The sequence below is a fragment of the Acanthaster planci genome, linkage group LG17 (genome assembly GCF_054643075.1).
Source record: "Acanthaster planci isolate LZ-2023a linkage group LG17, COTS_SCS, whole genome shotgun sequence".
NCBI classification, from domain to species: domain Eukaryota; kingdom Metazoa; phylum Echinodermata; class Asteroidea; order Valvatida; family Acanthasteridae; genus Acanthaster; species Acanthaster planci.
The window spans coordinates 13,369,659-13,394,323 of NC_141793.1; the positions used below are offsets into that span (position 1 = coordinate 13,369,659).

The following is a 24,665-nucleotide window of genomic DNA, read 5'->3' on the forward strand; positions in this document are numbered from 1 at the left end:
CTTTGTGGCATCATACTCCATAACTCGGCTTGCTGTAACGTCTGTGAATTTTAGGCGCGAAATTGAAGGCGTCTGGTCAACCTTGCAAAAAGTTGAAAGTGGGCGTGGTCAAATGGCGAGGGTAATAAATCTTGACAGCCGCTTTCAAATTAATGGTATATTCCATTCGCTGATAGGGAACGCACCTACATACCTGCCTTTCGAGGGGCCGGGGCCGGAACATTAACTTTTAAGGTTTTTTGTACAGTATTGAAAACTTAATTAGGAATAGGAAAAACAATCGGGTGATAAAATGATAGATAATTATTCAAAACTACAGCTTCAGATAGTGAAGATGGTTATTTCGTTTCCAAGTTTTTATAGTTGTGATTTATGTCCACACTCAATTTTTGATGGAAAATAATTTTTTTGATGTACAAAATTCACCTCATATGTTATCATCGTTTCTATCTATATTTACATTAATTTGAGATGGCTTAATTCAATGTTGAAATGGAGAACTAGCCAAGAAGTGCAACCAGAGAGCATGTCTGCTGAGGTTGCGGACGACATGTACTTACATATACAACGTAGTAAGGAAATTCTCTGCATGCCATGCGAGTTTGTAGTCATCGGGACATCCCTACGAATGGAATGAATGGTATGTTCCAAGTCCAGCTGATGTCTGCCAACGCTAAAATTGATACATTGAAATGTCGCGGTGGCATAGGATTTGAGAAACACGGGGATTTTTTACTACGCAGTGCCCAAATTGCAGCAAGTTTATACCTTGGGAATTTTTACTTTAGGCATTTCATTTGAGGTTTTCCAGGACACCTTTCCATCATGACGGAGGTGCAATCTGGAGTAAGTATAAACTGTTGTTATTCTCTACTTATGAAGTAAAACTGTATTTGTTTTGATCGAGATACTTAACAGTTGAGATCACGCGAAGGTGACCGGGACTTTTGTTTTCACCGCGTGAGTGTCAAGACGTCAGCGGTGAATCGTACCGCAGATCCGGCCATGTGGTCAAGAAAGATCCGCCTTAATTACATACAAACCGCCGGTCTCGAATGCGGGTTTATGTGTTGTGGTTGTTAGGGACAGTCTAAGTAGATGGTGAATAAAACTCCGAGTGGTGATGGGCTTTTAAGTTTTAGCAATCCACCCAAAGCGCAATCAATTTTTTTAGGCCTAGCCCACTATCATTACCGTGGCCTTACTACTAACGTAGGTCAACCTCTGTTTTATGGATTTTCTAGGTGAGAAATGGTTTCCTATCTTCGGTCAGTGAACTTATCAAATCTATCCTTCTTTGATTTAGCATTGTCGAAAGTCATGTAGGCTAGCTCAGTAGGCCTAGGCCCTACTTTATGAAAAGGGGCCCAGGGTACTGATGCCTGAAGCCGCCCGTCTTCATTTTAGGTCTTTGTGCCCTGGCCTGAGTAAGTTTCCTTTCCCTGTGCCATGTTTTCACCGACTTGGGCCTAGAGGACACACGTAGTGTCTTATCTAGCCACCTGTCCACTGTGAGGACAGGCAAAACAAATTTGGAATTTGGCCAGACAGTTTTTACTTGCTCAAAAGTTACAAAGCCCGCATTTTTCTTTAGCCTAGCTCACCTTGGTGAACGAGTCTTCACATTTCCTTCTAAACCATAGGCCAGATATCATCAAGGAGTAGGGCCTATCTGTTTCAACAATTTTTCTGAGAGAGGACAGATCCTTTTTTAACCTTGGCCGGGAAGGGCTCTTAAGACCTGAGACAACAAAGACTTTTTCCTCACATTTTTAGAATTTTGCAACTGTTGAAATTTATGCAGTTTGAATTCAGCTTTAACCCTAACCCTCTAGAGCATACAACATGTAAAGTCATTGAAATTGGTAATAAATTATAGCAATACTGATTTCCACTACTTGGTCAGAGGCCTACGTCCACACAGTAGAAGTCTGTTCAAAACAGGGCCCAGAATTACTGCTCTCATGCTAGGCCCAGCTACGGTAAAAAATACACTTGACACCCTATGCTTTTAAGTTACTCTCATTTCACAAACTTTTCCGTTAAAACAGTAACTGCCAGAACATGGCTGAGCCACCAAATGTTTTAAATTACATGTATGTGCTTTTGGTCACAGTCCAAAGGCCTGTGGCTCATTTTCTCGCTGATAAAGACACCCCACTTCCAATCCAGTGTCTGTCTCTTGCAAAGTAGATTACACCATTTACACTGAGGCCAGTGGCCTACATACTTCTAAGTTCTTTGGTTATCCTTGAGCCTTGCCTCAGACACTGATGTAATGCACATGATGTCTTAAACAGATCACAACATGCACTGTGCTGGATATTTCAGCATTCTTCTTGGAAAGCCTTATCAACTCATTAAGAAAGTCTTGGTTTATCAAGTTGTGCTTGCGTCATGGTTTTTTCCACTTGTTTTTTCCCCTGAATTTCTTTCTCTTTTGTTTGTTCAGAAACTAACTAGTGGGGATCTCAAGCAATTTTATGCTGAGGAGATAATCCCCTATTAATTGGGTAAAGTACATGTACTTACATGCAGCATGTACTTTACCCTTAATTCAGGAGGTGAAATAAAAGGGAGCATTACTGAGATTGATAAAGGTAGGAATCCACAAATGTTGCTCTCAAGGCTGTACCTTATCCTAGCTCAACAGAATCATTCAACATTCCTGAGACCTGTCATCATCAACATTTGAATAAAATGTGCCAGCCTGCATGTCTCCGCAGCTAACTGTTTCCATAGCCATAATCATGTGCCATGAACACCAAGGTTGTGTACAACTTGAGCAGATGTTGTCATTTGTCAAAGCTGCTTTCTAATTAGATTTATAGCGTATTTGCTCAACAGTTGTGAAAATTTATTGTTAAGCTACTCAGATTATTTGATGTAATTGAGCTTCCTGTACCAGTGACTGGCCTGTACAACAGTCAGCTCAGATTTATGAATTAATTTATTATTATACCCATGTTAGTTTAAGTGCTGTAAATTTGTGCCCTTTATTAATATTTCTGAAACGAAAGAAAAGGGTGTTATCAGACCAGTTCCATTACATCACTTATACATAACATTGCTTCTCAATACAGCATAATTGTAAGGAAACATTTCAGGATTCTGAAGCGCTGATTGTCCAGAACTAAATGGGAAAACACTCTAAGAACATTCTATGCCAAGATAGCTCATGCGAGTGCTTTGAAAAATCTTGCTGGCTCTTTGAAAACTTCTTCCACTTTTATGTGTATGGGCGTGAAGCATATAATGACATGTCATTGCATCGATCCAACTTTTTTCTAGGAACAGTTTCATTCTTTATGTAAAAAATGTCAATACAAATGAGAAGAAAAATATTGGGTGTCATTATTTAAAAAGATGCTTTCCTTTTCACAGTTTTCTGTCATTTTGTTTTATAAATAAACTTGAAAAATGATGTTTGTGCATACGTGTAGACGGAAGGAGTTAGCCATCTGAGCCTTCCTGGAGACAAGATACAGCTTGAAGTCATGTGTTATCTCTTTGGTGTGTCTAGTGCATTGCACTAGAAGTAGACGATGTATGCACTTACATGTAGTATACCCTGCTGTGGTTTATGATGTGTGGACTCTTGTAGTGAGATGCATGTACAGTTGTATGGGCCGAGCGGCCACGGCCATGAACTGATGATGCACGGCCAAAAATGGATGTTGTAGAGATGAGGTTTGCCTTTGAGCAACAGTCTGCAGGAGTTGTGTGGCTTGGTTGCACAGGACTAGCAGGTCATTCTTTCTTTGTTGACGTGAAAATTTGTAGTTGCTTTTTTCTGGGAGATAGTAATAGCTGAGCTCTGGATTAGGCTAATGAGTTTTCAGAAATCCGTTGGCATATTTTAGTGACCATTTTGCTTTGCTTCAAAATGTTTGTGAAACAGTTCAATTTCTTCACAGCATGCATGTACATGTACATGTAGCAGTAAAATGCGATATGAATAGAGAAAACAGATTTGTTGATACATCCTGCTGAGCGAGAAATGTGAGATCAGTTACATACACTCAGTTGGCAAATTGATGAATTCAGTAACACTTTCCCGTTACAGTTGTATAGAACTTGAGAAAAAAGGATGCTACTTTTTTTTCAACTTTCATTGCATGGAAATCAATTTGAAATGGTGTAAACCAGCCAAGATTCATATAAGGTGTTTACTTTAATTGCTTAGAAATTACATTTTAAATCAATACTCAAATCTTATTTTAAAAATACCCCTGTAAACAATTTCGTCTTTAGCCCTGCTGAATCTAGAAACTCCGGCAGGGCTCAAAGATGACGATATTTATTGTTTGTTTTTGTTGGTGCTACTGATTTGACATTTGGAAACAATTAGGAAAACTTCACATTCAGTGTTTTTTTTATTGTCTTTCTTTTTTTTTCATTCACAGCCTGCTGATGGTAGCAACAGTTCCACAGCATCGTCCCCAATTCCTAGTGCCCCCAACGCCCCTAAGTATGGGACCATGATCCCAAACAGGATATTTGTGGGAGGCATATCGTTTAACGTAAGACATTTTTTGTATTTTTCCCACAGTATCAGTTTCAACATAGAGGTAGTGGGGTTCTAGCGATAACTGTAGCTAAGTAAACATGAGTGTTTGTCTTGGAGTCTGTGCTAGGCAAGGCATCTCTAATGGCAGATATCTATTTTTAATTTCCTGAGTTATGCTAATATTCCTGTTGCGTTCTGAAGTGATGGGAAAGATCCGACTTGGAGGAGTCATTTTTAAGCCGAGTTTAACCAATCCAAGGTGCATGAAGTCGTGTCAAGGTTGTTCAGTATTTTGAGTAATGATCATCAGAGCTGAGAGCTTGAAGAGATGTTTATAACAGAATAACTGTTAAACAGGCTGCCAGGTTGAATTATATTTGAAGAGGATTTTTTCCTGTTTTCACCCAATGCTTAAAAGAATTCTTGGACCCCCTTTAATATGTTTTTCTTTTCAACTTTTCCACAGACATGTGAAGCTGAACTAAAGAACTTCTTCTCACACTATGGAAGAGTTAAAGAAACCAAAATAATTGCAGACAGGGCTGGTGTTTCGAAAGGGTAAGTCACAGTGAAAATCTTGTAAATTTTATTGATGAGCCCATCAGCCGAGATTATGCGTATCTTATAAAAAAAAACCAAAAAATGATGTAAAGTGCGGAAAGCAGTTTTCACCTGTTCTTCATCACTCAATTCTGCAGAGCCCCGTTTTAACATTTACAGTACGTTGCAAGAGAAAATTAACCTGGCAATGGGAAATTCTTTTCACATCTTTTCTCTTCCCAGAGAATTCAACTGTGAAATTTCCCGAACTGAGAAAAGATTTTCGCAGATTTTCCCACAAGTTGATAAAAAAATTGTCATACATCTTACAGTTGGGGAAAAAATTCCCAGTGTCCCACAAGTGAGAAAAACACTTTCACGTCTTTTCACACAAGTGTGAAATTATTTTCATGCCTTGTGAAATGTGACCGTAAATTCTTTTCACATTTCCCATCTTTTAATTCACAGAGTTAACCGTCAGTTGCAATGTACTGTATTTAAGTGGATGATTGTCAGGGAGCTTAGGCCAAACAAAATAATAGTTGTGCTTCCGGTTACCCACCCCAACCTAGCAAATTGTGCTGACCCAAAATCTTTTTATTGAAACAAAATTCAAATAAGAAGTCCTGTTGCCAACCCTTGTGCTTATTTTTATACACAAAGTTTTGTAATTGTTTTAGATTTTAAACTTTTTTCCCTTGAAAATTGACATGTTTCTCACATGTTAATCGGTCCCGTGACAGTTGTCGGTGTGATCGTGATCAAGCGCTAAACGCATGCCACATGCATGGGTTTTACGCGGGGACCCTTCAGAGTGACATGACGCCCTCTGTTGTCCATTGCTGCTATTCATTTGTGCATTTTGTCTGCTCACTATACGTAACCTATCGTTGATATTAAATGCAAAAGCAGTCTGGGGCTCAGACTACATGTATGTATCGTGCTCGCTCGCACCTCATGTCACGCACATTGTGTTTGAAGCTTGCTCGTTGTGCTTGCACATATCATGGTGGCAGACAGTGTGCTGCAGGCTTGGGAGGAGCGTTCACCATGCAATCTTTTGTGTAAGTTTTGTCTGTATCACTTAATTTCTTCGTCTTTCATTTCCTGTAAATATAGGCATGATTTTGTAGATAAAGGCATGTTTTTACAGACGCTTGGAGATAGTAATTTCTATATGAGTTATTTAAACTCAACGAACTTTTCTACGGACACTTTAAGTCTCTTGACCGCAGATATTGCATTCTGTCTTTGCTGCTTGTCATATTTGAATCAAAATCATTCGTATATAGCCGAAAAATTTTCATTTACCCTTGAAATCACTTTTTAATAATAAAAAAGTTCAACCCTAGAATTTTTTACCCAAAAACTTTTGAAGAAAAAAAGATACCACTCACCTACCCAAGCTGTTTTTTTTTTCTCCAAATGTAATAGGAAGCACGACTTTTACTTTGTTGGGCCAAATGAGTATTTGACTGCCTCTTTCCTTCTGTCATCTGTACAATCCTACCAAACATATTATATAATAATTGGGATTGACCTTAAGGAGAGGCAGTACAGTAGGTGACAAACGAATGGGGTGTGTTGTTTTGTCTTTACGTCCCTGCTCTTCTGCCAAATATCCCGCTGTTTCATGTGGAGAGTGCATTAGCAAGGAAAACAGTGTGTTGTGGTTGATGGGTAGGGAATGCTAGGGTAGTTGAGGTCAGTGAACCCCCAGCAATGTAAATTGCTTTGCCTGCAGAGCTGTACGTTGATGATGAGTAGTGAATAGTTTAAGGTAGCATTTTGAGTTACAAAAGTGGATTTTTTAAATAAAAAAACAAGGGTTGCAGATCACACATCAATCTCATTAACCAGAAGCACAAGATTCTCAGCCTTGACCCAATGTTGCCTATTAAAGGGCACTAAGTGTAGGTCATTTTTTAGCCTGTCAAGCAATACATTGTTGTTTGACCTCACATTTACCTCAGCTATTAAGGTTGTCTCTTGAAATGGCTAGGAAAGCTGATTTAGAGTTGTATTTCTGTACTTATGGCCTTATACAGGTACATGTGCATACCTGCTGGATTCCCATTTCCCGGCAACTTTTAGTGAAACCAGACCTCATTCAATCATCTTTGGAGTAATTTTAAAGTCACCCAAACTCCAGGTGTCCTCAGTGTGTACCCTGACATTTTTGTTCAGATATGACATCAAGTCCAGCTGCCACTTTCATCTTCTCAGATGATTCCATATTAAAAAACAGTCCTTAAAACCAAAAAAGCCGTGCCGAAGTATACTCCATGGCGTCCAACCGTCTCTGTCACCCATGTAAAATAAATAAAGCGCTTCATATAGATAGCAATAAACATCTAGACCCTAAATACCAAGAGCTGGAAGTTGAAAAGTGCAGAGGCTCAGAATATCTCTCCATAACAGGATTTGTCAATGTCAGCAGTTTAGCGGGAGAGGAAGATTCTTTTGGTGTCAGCTGCTGAATGTTGTGTAATTATCATTTTTGACCTGTTTCCAGGTTATTTATTTTTTTAGAGGGGTCTAAGATTGAAGATGTTACATCACAGTTTTTGTTGTACTTTCATCATCTACGAAATGAAAATACGTTGGGATTTCTTATTACCAGAAACCATGTAAAGCAAGTCCTATTGAAAGATGTGCTTCCAGCCTAGGCATAATACTAATTGCTGTAGTGAAAGAATACGAGGATTTCAAGGAATCATGGTTAGACTTTTGATCAAAACAAAATCAAATATGACAAGATCAACACAATATGACAAATTACAAGCAAGTGTTAAGTTTTCTGGGGAAAATTTCCATAGTACAGTAGATGTCCAAGTTAATGCATTTCCAGTAGTTTTGAAATGACTTGTCATATTGGGAAAGTAACTGTGGGAAAGTGATCAGAGTTATTTAACGAATGGCCACCAATCTAAAGTTTTGCTAGACGGACACTTCTACTATACCAAAAATGTCACTTTTTCAGTGGATTTCCACTAGTTTTCAAGGGATGTTTATGTGATTATTTCCTGACTTTTTAAAATCTTCAAAACTTACAGAGAATTCTTAGCACCAAGCTCAGGTTTGCAGAGACTGGGTCTGTTGTTTACCTAAATGAAGAAGAGGGACAAATTTTGAATGGTCCCCTGGTGATGCTTCATCTGATGACACAATGAGTCAGACGATCCTGGGTTACCAGCTGTCTGGCATTATCAGCATGATGATCACATGTTGTCTTGTCCTACGTCACAGTCTATATGATGATGGTACTGACAATGATAATGATGACGATGCTTTAGAAGTCTTTACTTTGATTTTTTTTTGGCCTGTACAGGTATGCCTTCATCACATTTGAATCCCAGGAAGAGGCTGTTAGGATTCTTAAAGAGCAGGTATGTGGCCACTCACATATGCCATGTGGCTTTATGCATCAAACTCTAGGTCTGTTCAGTAAATTGATGGGGTTCAGACCCTGTTAATGAAATTTGGTGTTTTTGCCTGGATGTACATGTATTATGTAGAGAATATAGTTGTAGGAACTCTTACAGATTTGTTGTACAGGGTTAAAAGATAATACTGCGAACACACACGTTTGTACATTGCATTCAGCTTACATTCCTTGGAATGTTCCTTGGCCAAAGTCCACAGTTGTGCTGACGCCCAGTCACTTTCTTTATAAGCTTGAATGGAAAATGGGAAAGTGTTGTGCTTTATGAGACTATTTCAAATCATTATTGATACATGTGCTTGGCCAGTGTTAAACCTGCATTTAAGACCGGCTCATGAGAATGGATGCGACTAAATGATTGTCCACGTTCAGTCTCCTGAGCCAGTCTTAAACATTTATTTAAGACTTGCCAAGCACATTTTATTTTATTATTTCATTCCCATTCATAAATACGTTTTAGTCAGAGAGTCGAAATAAGTCAATATATGATGGATTTCCAACGATCTTGTTTTAGAATCTTACTTTCATTTTCCCAAACACCCCTGTCCATTTTATGGTATCCTTTTGCAATTTGTCCCTATATCTCCCTATATAAACTTCAGGGGTCGAAATTAACTCAATCTTGGTGGCCCACAGGGCCAGTGGGAAGTGCACTGCATGCACACAGACTTTTGACCAATCAGATTTTAAACTGTCTTGTATCTACATGTAGGTGCTAGTGTGTGATTTACGCAGCAGGTATTTTCACTTCTCAGTGGGCATTATCAAATGTTAATACACAGTCAAGTCAAGAAAGGGAGAAAACCTTTATTTTTTTATCCATCAATCTCTACTACAGGCAAATAATCTTGTCTTCAAAGATAAAAAGCTCAATATTGGTCAAGCCATTCGCAAACAGGTATGATTCTAATTGTAGTATAATACGTATAGTGTATACACCTTTTACTTTTATATGTAACAGGTTTTGCCCTTACCCAACGTATATTAATAAGCACTGTATGCTCAGTACTTGTCTGAGAGCTTGCGAAAAAAACCTCACAAGCTTACTCGGGTGGGACTCGAACCCACGCTTGTGAGGTTTTTTTCGCATTGCAAATCCTGTGAAAGTATTTGATGGCTTGGTGATTGACAAAAAATAGTGATACAACTATATTTTGCTATATAAGGCTTGCTTCCTTCTTTGCCACATTTTTGTTAATTATTACCTCATCAGTATTAGTCTGATAATTTTCAGAATCTTGTTGAAAATTTTAGTTACTAATAATGTTAAGTTTTTCCACAAGCTAGACTAGTTACGCGGGGTCCTACATAGAGGCAGACGAGCAACTGCTCTGAGAAATTATATACTTGAAAGATTTTAGCATGTGTCTGGAAGCTGACTGTTGGAAGAAAGAGAGAATCTTTGAGGGTCTCAAACTCATTGAAATGAGATCACATGCAGAGCTCAATATTTTTGTATAATCTGCTCTAGATACTTGTGCACTGCTGCTACCAGTCTGTGTCCCCACAACTGTAATGATACACTGTGTTTTTATTTGCAGCCTATGAACCTTCCCAAGAATGTAGGTAAGTAATCTCATGGTATGCAAATACTGCCCAGTTTGCAGTGTCTATGTAGGTTACACTACAGGAAAAGTAAAGCAGCTTCTCTGTGACTGTTAAAGGGTAAAGAATGGTTTTCAGTGTGTCCATTTGTTTCTTGAGAAACTAGGCATTTTGGGTTGGGTTTGCTGATTGGTAGATTAGCCTGGGTTTTTTCATGTGTGTGTTCGGTTGTCATTGCATTAAGTGAACTCAAATGGTGGGTGGATTTTTGGTATATTTCTAAATAACTTTAGTTTGATTTACTTTTTCAGTTAAAAAGTTGAGATCCTTGTTTAAGTATATTAATTACAAACCCAGGTTGGGCAATCCTTGCATAGTTTGATTAAATTGCCATGTCAAAATGTTTCCCAAATTGTACACCTGTTCCTTGTTAGTTCACACAAGAGCAGTTAAAAATGTTGGCAACCTGGCTTGAATGACCTATTTAATTGCCCCCATTTGACAGATTTACGTAGTCAACTTGACATATTTATGCAATCGTTTTGTCAGATGTGACTCTCCATGAACTAGAGCCTTGAACTAGGAACCTCATAGGCTAAACTACATACAAGCATGGGCAGGTATTGAAAAAACAGTTCCCAATTTAAAGGGAGTCTGTGCTGAAATTCGAGACTGGTTCAATGTGGACTCTTGCAGTTACATGTGTAAATTGAGTAGGCAGCTAGGGCCAGGATAAGATATCAATCAAATTAAGAAAAAGATTTAATGTTAAGACTGATGGCAAGATGTTTGCTGCCAGAGACGGTTGCCATTCAGGTTGTGCAGATCATATTCTGTCCTTTAATTGTTTTAATTCTTCTTTTAAAGTGGATTCCCTGACAGTTACAGTTATTTGGAAAATACACACTGCACAGTCTTGAGATTTTTGAAATGCAATGGAAGATAGCCACTAACAGTGCATGCTTAAGGTTGTATTGGGAGCAGTGTTGTAGTTGTCGAGACTGGTCTTGGTCTCGAGACCAGTTTGAAGGTGGTCTTGGTCTCAAACATACTGGTCTTGGTCTCGAGTCATTGGTCTCAGTCTTGGTCTTGATCTCGCCGTCACCTCCTGTTCTTGGAATTTTCGGCCGAGACCAGTACAAGACCAATTAAAAAATACACTTTGTACACTTATATACCTGCTTGGTGATGAATTTTGATTGTAGGCCTACGAAAAACTTGAATCGAGATCCCGCAAGACGTAGGTACGGCCATTAAGGACTTTATGTACGAGCGTTCGTTGTGGCTACAGTTGGCAGTATTGTGTCATGCGCAAACTTCACCCTTTGCGCAAATTACATATGCACCTAAGGTTAAAACTTGCGCAACCAAAGTTTAAAGCTTTTGCACTCGCAGTTTAACTTGCGCACACAAAGTTGAAGCTTGCACCAGGAAGAAGATATCGTGTGACAGCCCCCAAAATAATTGTCACTGGATTCTGCCCGCAAAAAATATGTGATTAGTGGTTGTCGGGGTACCTGTGAACCCGTAGTCACATTGCGTGGTCTGGTAACTAGATGATTATTTATGCACTGTTTGTTGATCTCAAACTTGACTAACAAGACACCATTCCATGATAGCATTTTTGGCACAATGTGTGCTGCCGCGTGCCCTTGCCTTGCTGGTGCGTAAGTCATTGATGTCATGATTACCTGAAAGTCTTTTCCGGCGATCATGTCTGGCAATACGGCAATCATACATTATGCATTCAGCTACCACAAGGAATACGTTGGTTTCAAAATGGGAAGCAAAAAAGATGTTGCTGTGGGTGTTTTTTGCACAAAAAACCAGCATCAGCAATAAGGTAGGAACAGTGTCTACCTTCATCGAACATGTTCACTGCCATCACGCCGTGAAGTACGTTCATGTACCAGGCTACCTCTAGGAATGATCTTTCAGTCCTCATGTTTGTTTAAATTTTTAAAGAATCTAAATTTAAGGTTTAAATGTTCAAACACTCAAAAACTGTTTCTTGTTTGATTTTTAATGGAATGTGATGCCATGTTTGCATTACAGTCCCTAGCCTGAAATGAAAATACAGGCCTAGATAGAATTTCCTGACGGCCATTGGTGCCCTCCCATTTGGCTGTGGTGCCTCCAAAAAGTGAGCGTGTTTCACCGCCAAGATGGCGGTGCCTTTTTTTTCTCTTGGCCGTTGTACCTTACACGTGCATATTGACTGCCCCTGTTCAGCGAGGTACACGGAAAGCGGCATGGAAAGCGACATACACATCATTCCATGATCGCTCACATTTGACTGGAATACCGTACCGTGCCACCCAAATGTATGGCGTGCATGCTTGTACATGTACAAGGGCGTGTGTGCACTGTGTATAATGGGGATATTGTACACTCAGCCTGGCCTGCCATGCACCGGCGGCTCGGCCCGCTCTATCCATGCACACTGCACGATCGCAAGCGCGTCACATCACAGGCGACACCCGCCGGCCTATTCAACGACTTACTAACAGTACATGCCCAAGCCAAGCATTTTAATGTACCATGCAATAATATTAATCTAGAACAAGTGCTCATCTACATGTACGCGTGTTAACGGTATATCGAGAGCTCCACGTGCACATGGGACAGTTGTGTGGCCGTGGCAGTATTTCAAGTAACACGCAATGTAGTGTTTGCAGTTTAGTGCAACATGCCGCACGCGATCTGAACTGTACATACATTACATCAGTCAATCGGTACTACCCTGATTAATTCTCATGTACGTGCAAAATCACTGACCTGGCCTGTTTTTGTGGTACGCAAAATGCTGAGGAAAGAATGGCTGCAGCCATAACAGGCCGAAACCTTTCAACACTCAGTTGCTGGTTCGGCACTTATCACGGACATGTTCAGGTTTAATGCGTATCCTACTTTTTTTAGACCTGAAAGAATATTGATGATCTTGTAATATAAAAAAAAATGGGGATGGCATCCATGCCCATAACTTTGGTACTCTGATGGCATTAATGCCCTCACGTTTGGCATTAGTGCTCTTTACTTCAGCCAGTTCACCAATGCCAAATGGCAGTGCCCTAAAAAAAAATGAAATTTAAGGCCTGAAAATAAATTGGTTTAATATCATCATTTAAAATGAATTGAGCTGAAATGAATAAAATTATGAAGTGCTGTTATTTTTCATTCTTCATTTTTATTTAGGCCCCATTATATTGTTATACTTGTTGCATGTAAATTTTTTTCCTACTTCAAGGTATTTTTGTGTTTTCAAACTCACCTGCTTGCCAAAGCACATGTAAATCCTATAGGCCGGTCTCCTTGTGAACCTTGTCATAAAATTTAACACAGATGAATTACATGCATGTGCTTCCTGCCAGTGTTTATGAATGAGAAATAAAACAGTTGGAAAGGAAAAGTAATTTTATTGTCTCTTTAGGTTGCATTGATTGCATGCAATATGCATGTTGTGACATTCAGAGCAGTTTAAAAAGTAAACGCATCATTAAAGAATGCAAACTGCAAAGTAACAACAAAAAGCAAATTCCAGGACAATTCTGTCAAACTAACGCATACATGTAGTTCTGTGGTTTATAGCCCATCTTCACAGTTTTATGTCAACGTACTCAAATGATTTCTGTCCATTTATTTACAAATGTGGTCTTGGTCTTGGAGGGCTAGTCTTGGTCTCGAGTTACTTTTTCTGGCCTGGTCTTGGTCTTGGTCTCAGCTGCCTGGTCTTGGTCTTGGTCTCAGCTGCCTGGTCTTGGTCTTGGTCTCAGCTGCCTGGTCTTGACTACAACACTGATTGGGAAAGATGAAAATTCAACCTCCATCTTCTGATGGTGGGAGAACTGAGATGTTAGTGTTTAGTATGGTGTGGTTCCAACTGCATGCCTAAAGGGCACCTGGCTGAGGCTCTGTGACTCTGCAACGGGTCTCTCTCTCTTCTTTCTTTGTTATCTTCTCGGTGCCAGATCCTGCGCTAATACCCAGCGGGATGGTTCTAACTTCTCCATTAGGGTACAGCTATACCTATCATAATGGGGTGGCTTATTTCAACCCTGCTGAGGTGCAGGGGCCCCCTACCCATGGACATCACCCCCCTGCTACTGCTGTCATTCCGCATCACCACACCCAGCACCATCCAGTTAATGTGAGTAGAATGGCAATTATATTCCTCACATTGTTGGTCTCTTTTCTCCCAATACTTTGCACAAAATTGTTCCAAACTTGAATGTTAACAAATGTTTCTATTTTCAAGCAGTGTTTCTAAATATTGATCTCACTGTTGACAGTTTCACAATTAACACAGATATACATATAAATTTCTTTTAAGTTACTGAAAAATAAGTATAAAAAGTGTAAGTTTATTGAGATTTTAATGTGAAGAATGTAGAGGAATATTGAACCCCTGTCTTTTGATAGGTATTTTGTCAAATTTTCAATGTTGTTGTCGTTCATGTTTGTACTAAAAGCTGTTCCCTTTTAATTGAGTAACATTACCCAGCATCTGAAAAACAAAGTCACCCTGTTAATTTTTGCTATTAATTTATAACAAAAGTTATGTTTTGAGAGGCTAACTGTGTTACTTGTAAATGCGTATCAAACTTTCTGTTGGTTTTGAACTTCCATCCTCCAATCGCAGAATATGCAAACAAATCACACGTACCAACAGTACAACCCTGCATGCACTTTTTGTTTCGTTTTGGTGGAGGTTTTCTTTGTTTAAACTTAACTCTGTTTAAAAATGAAGTTTAATTGAATAAGTTGGTTCTTGCAAGGAACCGAAGTAGTTCTGCAGTGTTGTGCATTAGCAGGCAGCTGTCTTTATGTTTCGGCTGGGAAAAGGCACCGGCAAGTAAAGCTACATGTATGTGGTCTATTTGAGCCACATGCCTGGGTCTCATGTACATGGAAAAAGATGCTCATGAAAATTGTATTAATTACTCCTTAATGATTTAGCTCCAAATGTAGTTGGCTGTTTCCATTCATTCATTCCTAATGTTCATCTGAGCTGAATGGTTATTAAATAGAATTTTCCACAGTATTGACATATAGAAATTTTCAATTCGTTTTAACATTGTAAATGTTGAATGATTTTAAAATTAAATTTAAAATTTCTTTGTGGATGACAATCGAGGTCAGGTTGGTGTACAGCCTCTTTCCTCGCCTTCCACTTTTGCATTCCGGATTCAAATCTTGACTCGGTCCACATGTGATTGAGTTTTCAGTCTCCAGTCTTACCTGATTCTGTGGGTTTTACGCCGAATATTCCTCTGGGGTTTCCTCCCACTTCTACAACTGTGTCTGCTTCTCATTGTCTCCTCTCTACAGGTTTTTTCAGGCCGGTGAGCTACATGTACAGTGCTTAGGGCACTTTTGAGGAATTCTTAGCGTTATTACCAGAAATTAATAATAATATTACCTTCAGGCAAACTTGAATTCTCAATTGTGGTTGGTCGATTCATGGCAACAAACAGTGTGATATATAACCATACTGCACGGTTCATATCAAATCCTGTATAATGTGCTGTTTTAACTCAACGCATTGCACTATTTTTACGCTAAAAGCAAGCGCACATCTGCATGACTGTAAATTCATAAGTGGCATGTTTGCCCATGCTGATAATCACATGTGTTTAAATGCACGTACAATTTTAACAATTTCCTTTTGTAGTGTAAGCCCTGAGGCTGTTGTCATTGAAATAAGTTAAAACACAAATAATTACCATGCTCCCTGGAAAAAAATTATAGAATTCTGGTGCATCAGTGTTACTGTTTTTACTGTTCACCGTAAATTCTCTTTTGTCTTTTTAATGTAAAGCGCCCGTAGGCCCCTTTACTTTCTTTACCTTGCATCAAGTTTGCTTGAAGATAAATTTGTTATATGCTCGCACTCGTGGAACTAAGAATAATGTAAGGTGTTTGGCCTTGTTGCATACGGGACACAGACGCACTTCATTATTCCATGTTCCACATGCATTGGGGTGATAACTAATAATAGTAATAAGATCCAGAGGTGAAATATACTGGATATATATTCAATTTATATTGACCTGCAGGTCAAGTAGGTTGTACAATATTTAAAGGTTACCATAGAGATGTTGTTTTTCCTTTCTTGCAGCCGTCGATGGCATACCCTCAGTACACTGTGCCAGTGATGGTACAAGCTCCGCCCACCTCCCACTCCCATCATCAGTACCTTCCTGTTACCTCCCAACCCCAGCAGGGCCAGTACTACCAGCAACCTATCAATGTGAGTTAGATGTGTGTTTTACCTCCCCCCATTTCCCATGGCTTTATCAAGCTCCACCCCTAGCTTGGAGCATGAGCACTACCAGCATGGCACTCACCGGTTGCTTTGCTTTACACCATCCCTGAGATTTATGGTCTAGAACACAGCTTTTGATTTTTGTGTATGGCTTTTTGATGTAGAAAAGTGTGCGTATGAGTCTAGCTTTTGGGTTTAAATTTCACCGTATTATGTTCCATGACATGCCAGAACAAATATGGACAGGAAGGCCAAAAAAAAAAAAACACCTCTTTTTCATGTGTAGAGTTGCAGGTTTTTTATTTTGTTTTTGCCTGATTTTTTCCCCATTTGGTCTTCTTTTATTCGACCAGACTACTCCTCAGTGGACCACAATTCCAGGCCAATGGAGATGGGTCCATCCTCAGGTAAGTTGCCATAGCTACAATCCTGGCCAAATCTCATTTTTTTTTCTTTTACTTTTACAATTTCTCCAAAAGATACCTTCTATTCAATCGCTGCCTGCCGTTTTATGTTTTCCAAGAACAACGCCAGAAAGCACATGCAAAACAACATGGTATATGCACATACACAACTATGAACCAATTCAGACAATCCTGGGCCCCCACTCCAGTCTATGCCCCAGCTCGAGATGACCACATTGACAGGGGGAGGGGGACTGGAAGGGTCTTGCTATACTGACACAGGTCCCAACAATTTTGTTCAGGATTGTAGCCCTGTGGTCCTTACATTCATTTGATTCAGACATTCTGTTCTTTCAGTGCCCAATGAAAATGTAAAGGGACAGTAGAAAGAGACTGGTTAGTTCATATTTATCAAATCAGGGGCGTGAAATCTCCACTTTTTAAGCAAAGTGTCATGATTTTCATCTGTGCAGCAGGCAGCTAGTGGGTTGACAAGTGGCATGGTGTCACCTCTCTATGCTACAACCCCGGGCACTGACATGGCCATGTACCCAGCTCCTACCCCAGCCTATGCCCAGACACCTGCAGATGTGCCTGAGATGCCACTCATGGAGCCCTCACAAAACGAGGTAAGTTTCTTTTCTTATGCTTAGTTTGATACGGTTCCTTGCATAACATAGTGGCTGTGTGAAGAGCTGTGAGCCCTCTTCTGCTGGCACTGGGAAAGCTAAATGTTAAGAGAGGGCGTGTTAGTGATCATTTTGACTGTGGGAACCATTGCTTGAGTGCCAATTCAGTGCACTTCATTAGTTGTAAGTCACTGTATGTATTCACCTTTGCAGGAGGTGAGTCACTTCAATGTTTTTAGCTTCACCCTCCAAACAAGATAATTAAAAGGAAAACGTTCATACATGTAACATTGAACAGTTGTGTTTGTCTGTACAGTTTGACATTTAAGTTGGAAACGATGTGTATAGTGTGTTGTGTACAGTTTTTGTATATTAATCCCTAGTTTATTGTGTAATTGGGTCTCTGACAACTGGACATTTGATTCTGTCACTCAGTGCAAGTTTACCTGTATTTTGTACATAGCACAGTTGATTATCTGAAAAATTTACTGGTACTGGTACATTAAGAATTCAGTCAACCCCTTGAATTTTGGCATCATCCAATAAGTTTTAATTGTAATGAAAATACTTTTGTCTTTTACGAGTACTTTGTGAGAAAATTCATCACTAAAGAAGAAAAGGAAAAAAAGCCTGCAGCTGTCACAATTCTGCTATCCGATCCATGCAAAATGAACAAAAAAAAATTGTCTGCCTAAGAAACTGTGATGTTTCCATACATGTTCAAGTTATTTACCCCTCCTTCCCTGGAGTGTGATAATTTGCACCCAAGGGGTCGTGCATGGAGTGGATAGCTTAAGACACTCCCTTGTCCTGCGTATTTGACCACAGAGGTACGGTATTACCCCCCATGGGGCTCTCACCAGGGTGCCATAATATCCATGGACTCCCTCCAGCCACAGCAGCAACAGCAGCAGATGCCTAGCCATCATCATACACACCCACCACCGCCTCCTCCACTACCCCTAGTGGCTGCCCACCTGCCACCACCCAGGCCTTACCTACCGCCTGAGATGGCCTACCCAGAACCCAGTAGTGCCATGCCTCACCTCCTGCCTAAGATGCCTATCCACCAGAACAGGTTTGCACCCAAGCGTACCATCAAGATGCCGCGGAGGGACCGAGCACCTAAGATGGTGCGCAGCACAGTGGATGGCTTGCATTACACCTTAGCCCAGATGGACGATCACCCACCAACAGGGGTTATGGCAATCAACGGTTATCCAACCACCATAGCACCAGCAAAATGATATCCTTGTTGACATGGTTAAATTATCTCATACTACATCTGACAAAACAAGTAGAGATACACTGACAAACACCATGGATGTTAACTTGCACATGATGTTGTGAACGTAAGTGCTAATTTCTCCTTTTGATGATTGAATGAGATAATTTGAGCAGGTTTCACTGAGTGTGGTTTGGCGTGCATAGGTAAGGCTTATGTCTGTTTTCATACTCTTGAGGAAGATAAAAACATCCCAAAATATGACTACTAGTTTTTTGAGTGGTTAGTATTCTGGGGTGTTTTCTATTGTGATATAAATAATGGTAGTTTGGAGAACCACAATAGTTTAGATTGTTAGACAGTAGAGTTTCCATTTTTGTACAGGTTATTTTTTCTAATGAGGTTGGGGTTAATGATTCAGGGACAGTAGAGTTTCTTGTGGAGTCTTGTTTATTGTTGAAGAAGCACTTGGGAGCAATTGCGGTGGCTGGTGTAAAAATTGCTGTTTGCTTTGCCTTGAAGGAAGAAAAGTTCAGAGGAAAGCTTTGGTTATCCTGGAAAAATGCTCAGGAAAAGGGAAAAATAACATAAATATTAAAAAAAACAAGATTTCAAAAAAAATCTTTAAAAAATCCAAAATCTCTAAAAATCATGAAATTTAGGGAAAGGGAAAGGGAAAGGGTAATGTCAGAAGAGGAGAAAAGATCTTAAAACTTCTTTATTGCCAGGATAGAAAGATAAAAAATAACAGCTCTTCAGACATGAAGATATTAAGAGGCCTCTGTTTTGTTTTTTTCTTTGCTTTTTGAGACCTTTTTTAAGTAAATTTAATACTATAGGCAGGATGGGTTTAAATATCAAGGAGAATATGGAATGAAGCTATTAAAATAAGCATGGATAAAACGATGAGATATTTATGATGTAAACAAATATTAAATTATTGATTATGTTTTTCTTTTGGTGTGTCAGGATAAAAGGCAACTAAACATCATTGTCGTAGGACATGTTTATGACCTTATAAACGAGTGAAACAAAATCCAAGAAGTGCTGGTGTGTACGAAAGGAAAATCCTAGAGATACTTGCTGAAATTTGTGCTCTGACTAGGAAAGAATTTATTTGAATTTCTTAAGAACACCTTGGTGTTGTCCTACATCACATGCATTTAAGGGGTGTTATCCTACACCACATTTAAAGCATTGTCCTCTTAACATCAGAGTGTCATAGAAAAGATTCTTTCAGACTTTTTCAGGAATAGTTTCAGGCAAATGTAAAACAAGCAATTTTGTGGTGTTATTGCAGCTAAAAGGAGCTCAGCAGTGCAGGTATTCATTTGAAAACAGTGTCGACCCATTTACTTGATATCGCAAAGTGTCTTCCAGTGAACCAGAGTTTTTTCCCTTTTTTGCAGCTCAAAAGGTGTATATAATTAATCATGATCTTAAGACACAACGGGTAGGTCAGATGGAATACTATTATGATGTGTAATTTTAGTGCCTGACTAATATGTTAACTTGCTGTGCTCGCGTGTGTATTTAGCGTTAGATTTCAAGAAAAGGGCTTTCAAGAGAGAAGTTAAGTTGGTTTTGCAGGCTGTGCAACAGGGTACATTACTCAGTGGAAGAGATGCAGTATGTTGAGCATGATCACCAGGTACAATGCATGGTTTATCACTCAGCAGGCAACTTTTCGTTAGTTTTCTGAACCTCTAAAGGCAAGATTCTTTGACAGGCTATTCCTAATGCAAGTGCATCTTGATACTTCTCTTTGGATTTTGAAGGATTTGGTGTTGCTTGTATGTACGGTTTTAGTGTAGCCATCAGTCTTTTGCTTTCAACCTATGCTATTCTATGCAACAGGTATTGAGCGATCAGAGCATTCACTCTGTGTCTTTCTTCAGGGATCTGTACGTCAAACGCAGCAAAAGTCATCAGACCTATGCATTCTCTGTGGTGCTTTGCTTGCGTGACATTTAAAGTTTACATTTAATACTTGTAACCCTTCGATCTCAAATATATCGTGCACTAAAGATAACTTTAGGATATCATGTAGACGGCAGTTTTCAAAGTGATTCTGAAATGATATTGGACAGAAAACCAAAGTAATACCACGTCTTGTCAATTTCAGACTGACCGTGAAAAAGTCTGTGAAAAACAAAGCTAGGGAAAGGGGTACTCATAATCATCCCATGAAAGTCTGCATATTTTTGGAAATCGTCTCAGTGTAACTTATCAGCATGAACGTTTCGGGAATGTGTTGACTCTTCGTTTATCAGTGAATAATTTTATTGCAACTCAATCCGCAAAAGATTGTAAAATTTTTCATGTAGCAGAATGGTTTTGAATTGGTTCTTCCAGATGGTTGGATGCCAAAGATTTTTTTTGAGAATAAACAGTGGAAATATTTATTCTTTTCCTTTAAAGGGAGATTGTTTTCTGTTAGAGAAATTTATAAGAATTACTTTAAAATAGAATTGATGGGTCATCGTTTGCTGTCGTGATAAATTAAAGAAAAACGCACAGACTTTAATTTTAAGGTGAATTGATTACAGTCAAGTTTATTACAGCAAAACAAGATAAGATTATACTAATGGTTTCCTGTAAACATACCAACCATCATGACATCTTTAGTTTTTATTAACGTTGTTCTAACTTCGAGAACACGTTGTTCTAACTTCGAGCATTGGTGAATTATGCAGCGAATTTAGTTTACGCAGAGTCCTGTCTATCGACAAGCCAAGTAACACTGTCAGATTGTTGATTTTTGACAGGTTATTATCTAGTGGTTTATTATTAACAATTTTTTTTTGGGGGGGGCCAAAGGTTGCACATCCTGTTCAAGCGACATAGCCTGGATACGCCACTGAGTGGAACAAAAATTCTTTCTTAGAGATTGTTATAAAATCATGTCATTCAGGGTTTCAAGTCACAACAGATATGACTAAGGAATGCAACTCCAGGTATTGATTTTAATTTGCAAAACTAAAATTGAAGCAATTTTTGACGAGTGATGTGAACCTTTTCCCTAAATTTGTAAGGGCAAATCACTGTCAAGACCCTGTATTTCAAATCAAACACAAACAGATTTGTTTTCTTTTCTCATTTTGGGGGGCAGAGGGTAAATCACATAATCTTCTTTTTAACATGTTTGCCTTTCTGTGCTGATTTCCTAACAATGGACTCCAATTCGGAAAGTACCGGTATAAAATTATTTTTAAATGCTTGGAAATACTTATTTCAAAAAAGTTTGTTCTGTTCCCCCGTAGTTACTTTGTATTTGGGTGATTTAGGGTCCGGCAAGTGGATCAAAGCGCTAGTTGTATATCAGAACCGGGTTTTTTGGGGGGGGGAGTGGGAAAAGAAACTTTTGGGAATTTTGCATGTAACCATTTATATCCTCGACGGATTAGGCAACATTTTGCTGCCTTTTCACGTTTTAAGAAGGAATGGAAATGAAATCTACCCCCAAAATCGCCTTTCATTATTTGATACCAAGAATTGCGCCCTTTTGGGGAGGGGGCAGCATGGCCCCCATTAGCCTCCTCCCATTGGATCCGCTCATATGCATACAGTTTATGGGCAGCTGTTCTGTAGTCACGGATATCTTCGAAAATGTTTGGGAGATGAAATGAAATATTCACTTGTTTCAATAACTTTCTGCATAAAGAATTGTTGGGTAGGAATTTCTCTTGGGAGTTTTGATTCACGACGACCATACACTTCGTGATTTTTAATACACAACATAACTAACCAGGAATGTCCATAATCAAGTTCATTTTTAAAAGACTACTGGCCTTGTATATTTATAATTTTTTGTGCCATTTTGTTTGTTTTTAAACACATTACTTCGAGAGTATTTTGTCAAGCCAAAGTATACTTCTGAATAAAAAGAGATATATAGGAAGTAATGTCTTTCGTGTCGACCGAAACAAAATTGAAAACATACTCGGAAATTTCAAGAGAAAGAAATTGAGAAGTGGAAAAGAAATTTGAGAAAGTGTGTTTTAATGAGACAAAGCTTTTGAATATTGAAGTTAAAGAAGAAAGGATCGCAGCAAAATGAAACTTGGTGTGATGTGTAACCAGTTCTTTGATTGTTCATGTATCGCATTATTTGTAAACTATTGTAAGAAATGTTCCGTCCGTGTTTATTTCCAGAAAAAAAGTGTTCTTACTGTAAGTTGTAATTAAACAAAACTTAAACAGGTAATTGCCAAGATTTTGCTATATTATGATGTTCGAATGGGACGGTCCCTTCTTGCAGTCAACCTGAACTTCCTCAAACTGTTTGGTCGATTCACCTTGATTGTACGTTGCCGTAATGCCCTGGATTAAACACAGGTCCAGACGTAAGCCCGAGACCGGCTTTAATATTGCTACACTCTGAGCCATGTTATCATAGAGAGGTAGATATCGACAAATTCAAGACATTGTTGTCCCTATATTGACATGGCAGCCGCTTATTTTGAATATCATCATATAGTGATTTTCACTGTACATAATGTGATTGATAGTGATTTAAACAACGTGTCGATGTATGTATTGAAAACACTGCGACTCGAATGTTGTTGAAATGATGTGCAATGAGCAGTGATCAATAGCTCGCGTCAGTTGTGGCCTTGCTGTGGAGATGTTAAATGGGCATGCAGTTCAGTCTAGTATGGAGAATAACGCTCACAGCAAGGCTAACTGGCCTGAGTATATGTGCCTTGATTTTCAGCAAAACCATAGTTCCGACATAATACATCTATGTATATATTGTGTGTGTGATTAATGTGAAATTAAGCGTATGATTTATTGTTTTATACTTATAATTACAGAAAACAATCAACTATAAATCATAGAGTATATTAAAGAGGTTTTCATCGGTTAAACAGAGAACTTGAAAATGGTATTCACTGCAAAATTACTCGCCCCATTATAACGATAGAACAATTGGAAATAGGAAAACGTATTGCAGATACAACTCCGGTATTTTAATGTATATGTAGAGTTATTTCATCTTGTTAGTTGAATATGAAAAGAACTTAGTGTAGCATTGTATATTTGGACAAAAGAAAAATAGTTTTTAAAGTAAATTACCTGTAGCTTTGTGAGGAAAAATAAGAGGTTTTGGTTTTTGTTTTCTTTTTAGCGTATCGATAGGTCTTTAAACAATTCCTTGTGGTACTCCATTTATATGCCAAAATGGTACATGCATAGTTTAAAAGACTTAATTTATTTTCCATCATCGATCGTGTCTAGACTTCCAGACTTACACGCCCATTGGATGCGCTGTTTTAAGCGGCAGCAGCAGCAGTCACCAGCAGGGGCTTTGATCTTTAGGTGCGCCGACTGGCTGAATTTATGACTTTCTGCATGCACCATATTCCCAACGTACCTGTTTACTCCTTGCACCGCATGTCGAAATGTGCTTGAACACGAATGTACAGAAGGGTTAGTTATGCAGGCCTATTGCTGAATTCTCGAAACCTTCTTCAGAAATTAGTTTGACAAACGTCAATGTCGATATTCTTTTTTATGTTTCTTGTTATTTTGAATATTAACAAGAATATTATTTTCCCATACCCGAAAGCCTCATTTGTTATATTCTTTTTTTAGAATAAAACATCACTTTGATTTTCAGTCTTATTTCATTTTGAAGAGTATTTAAACCACGAATCGCGTATAAATAAAAGTAACAGCCTTAAAGTCAGAAAAATGAGATTCATTTCTGCGAAGGGGTAGCACAGTGTGAGACTGTACGTACCAATTAAGAGGTGTATTACAGGTAAATCATTTGTATTAGCTTTAAGGAAATTACTGTAAATGATTTTTAAAGGAAAATATGATCTTTGTGAGTAATGAGATCGAATGAAAAGATCTGTGTTGAAATAAGACAGAAATAAAGTAAAGGGAAACTTACAAGCGGCACTTCTTGACAGTTTCTGTCCAACCCACTATTGTGATTCTCCCCGTCACTTATTTTGAAAACAATGTTGTAATGACAATTTTACGTAATACACAAACTGTATCATTTTTTATCATTGTTTTTTTTTAAATTTGTACTATGCAAATTTATTTCATAAAGCCGCTGTACAGTACTCTGAAAAAAAAAACAGGGCC

At 38.8% G+C, this 24,665-nt stretch overlaps 1 protein-coding gene across 5 annotated transcripts; it reads left to right on the forward strand.

Annotated features, from left to right (window-relative positions):
- The first annotated feature begins 678 nt into the window (after positions 1 to 678).
- On the forward strand, positions 679 to 24,467 carry LOC110973455 (protein boule-like). 5 transcript variants are annotated; one of them, XM_022224297.2, is made up of 11 exons: positions 679 to 846; positions 4,407 to 4,523; positions 4,977 to 5,068; positions 8,382 to 8,439; positions 9,334 to 9,393; positions 10,037 to 10,061; positions 14,009 to 14,187; positions 16,159 to 16,290; positions 16,659 to 16,712; positions 17,183 to 17,338; positions 18,202 to 24,467. In XM_022224297.2, the coding sequence occupies exons 1-11, from the start codon at positions 826 to 828 to the stop codon at positions 18,583 to 18,585; spliced, it is 1,278 nt and encodes a 425-aa protein (XP_022079989.1). In that variant the 5' UTR covers positions 679 to 825; the 3' UTR covers positions 18,586 to 24,467. The 5 variants fall into 5 exon arrangements, with proteins under 5 accessions (XP_022079989.1, XP_022079991.1, XP_022079990.1 ...); XM_022224299.2 differs by having other exon boundaries at positions 18,232 to 24,467; XM_022224298.2 differs by having other exon boundaries at positions 17,186 to 17,338.
- The last annotated feature ends 198 nt before the right edge of the window (positions 24,468 to 24,665 follow it).

Bases quoted from the DNA above. Each gene is read 5' to 3' on its own strand.
- LOC110973455 (XM_022224297.2), top strand. From the start codon at position 826: ATGACGGAGGTGCAATCTGGA. The intron at 5,069-8,381 runs GTAAGTCACAGT...TGGCCTGTACAG, and splicing joins AGGGCTGGTGTTTCGAAAGG to GTATGCCTTCATCACATTTG. The intron at 16,713-17,182 runs GTAAGTTGCCAT...TCATCTGTGCAG, and splicing joins GGAGATGGGTCCATCCTCAG to CAGGCAGCTAGTGGGTTGAC.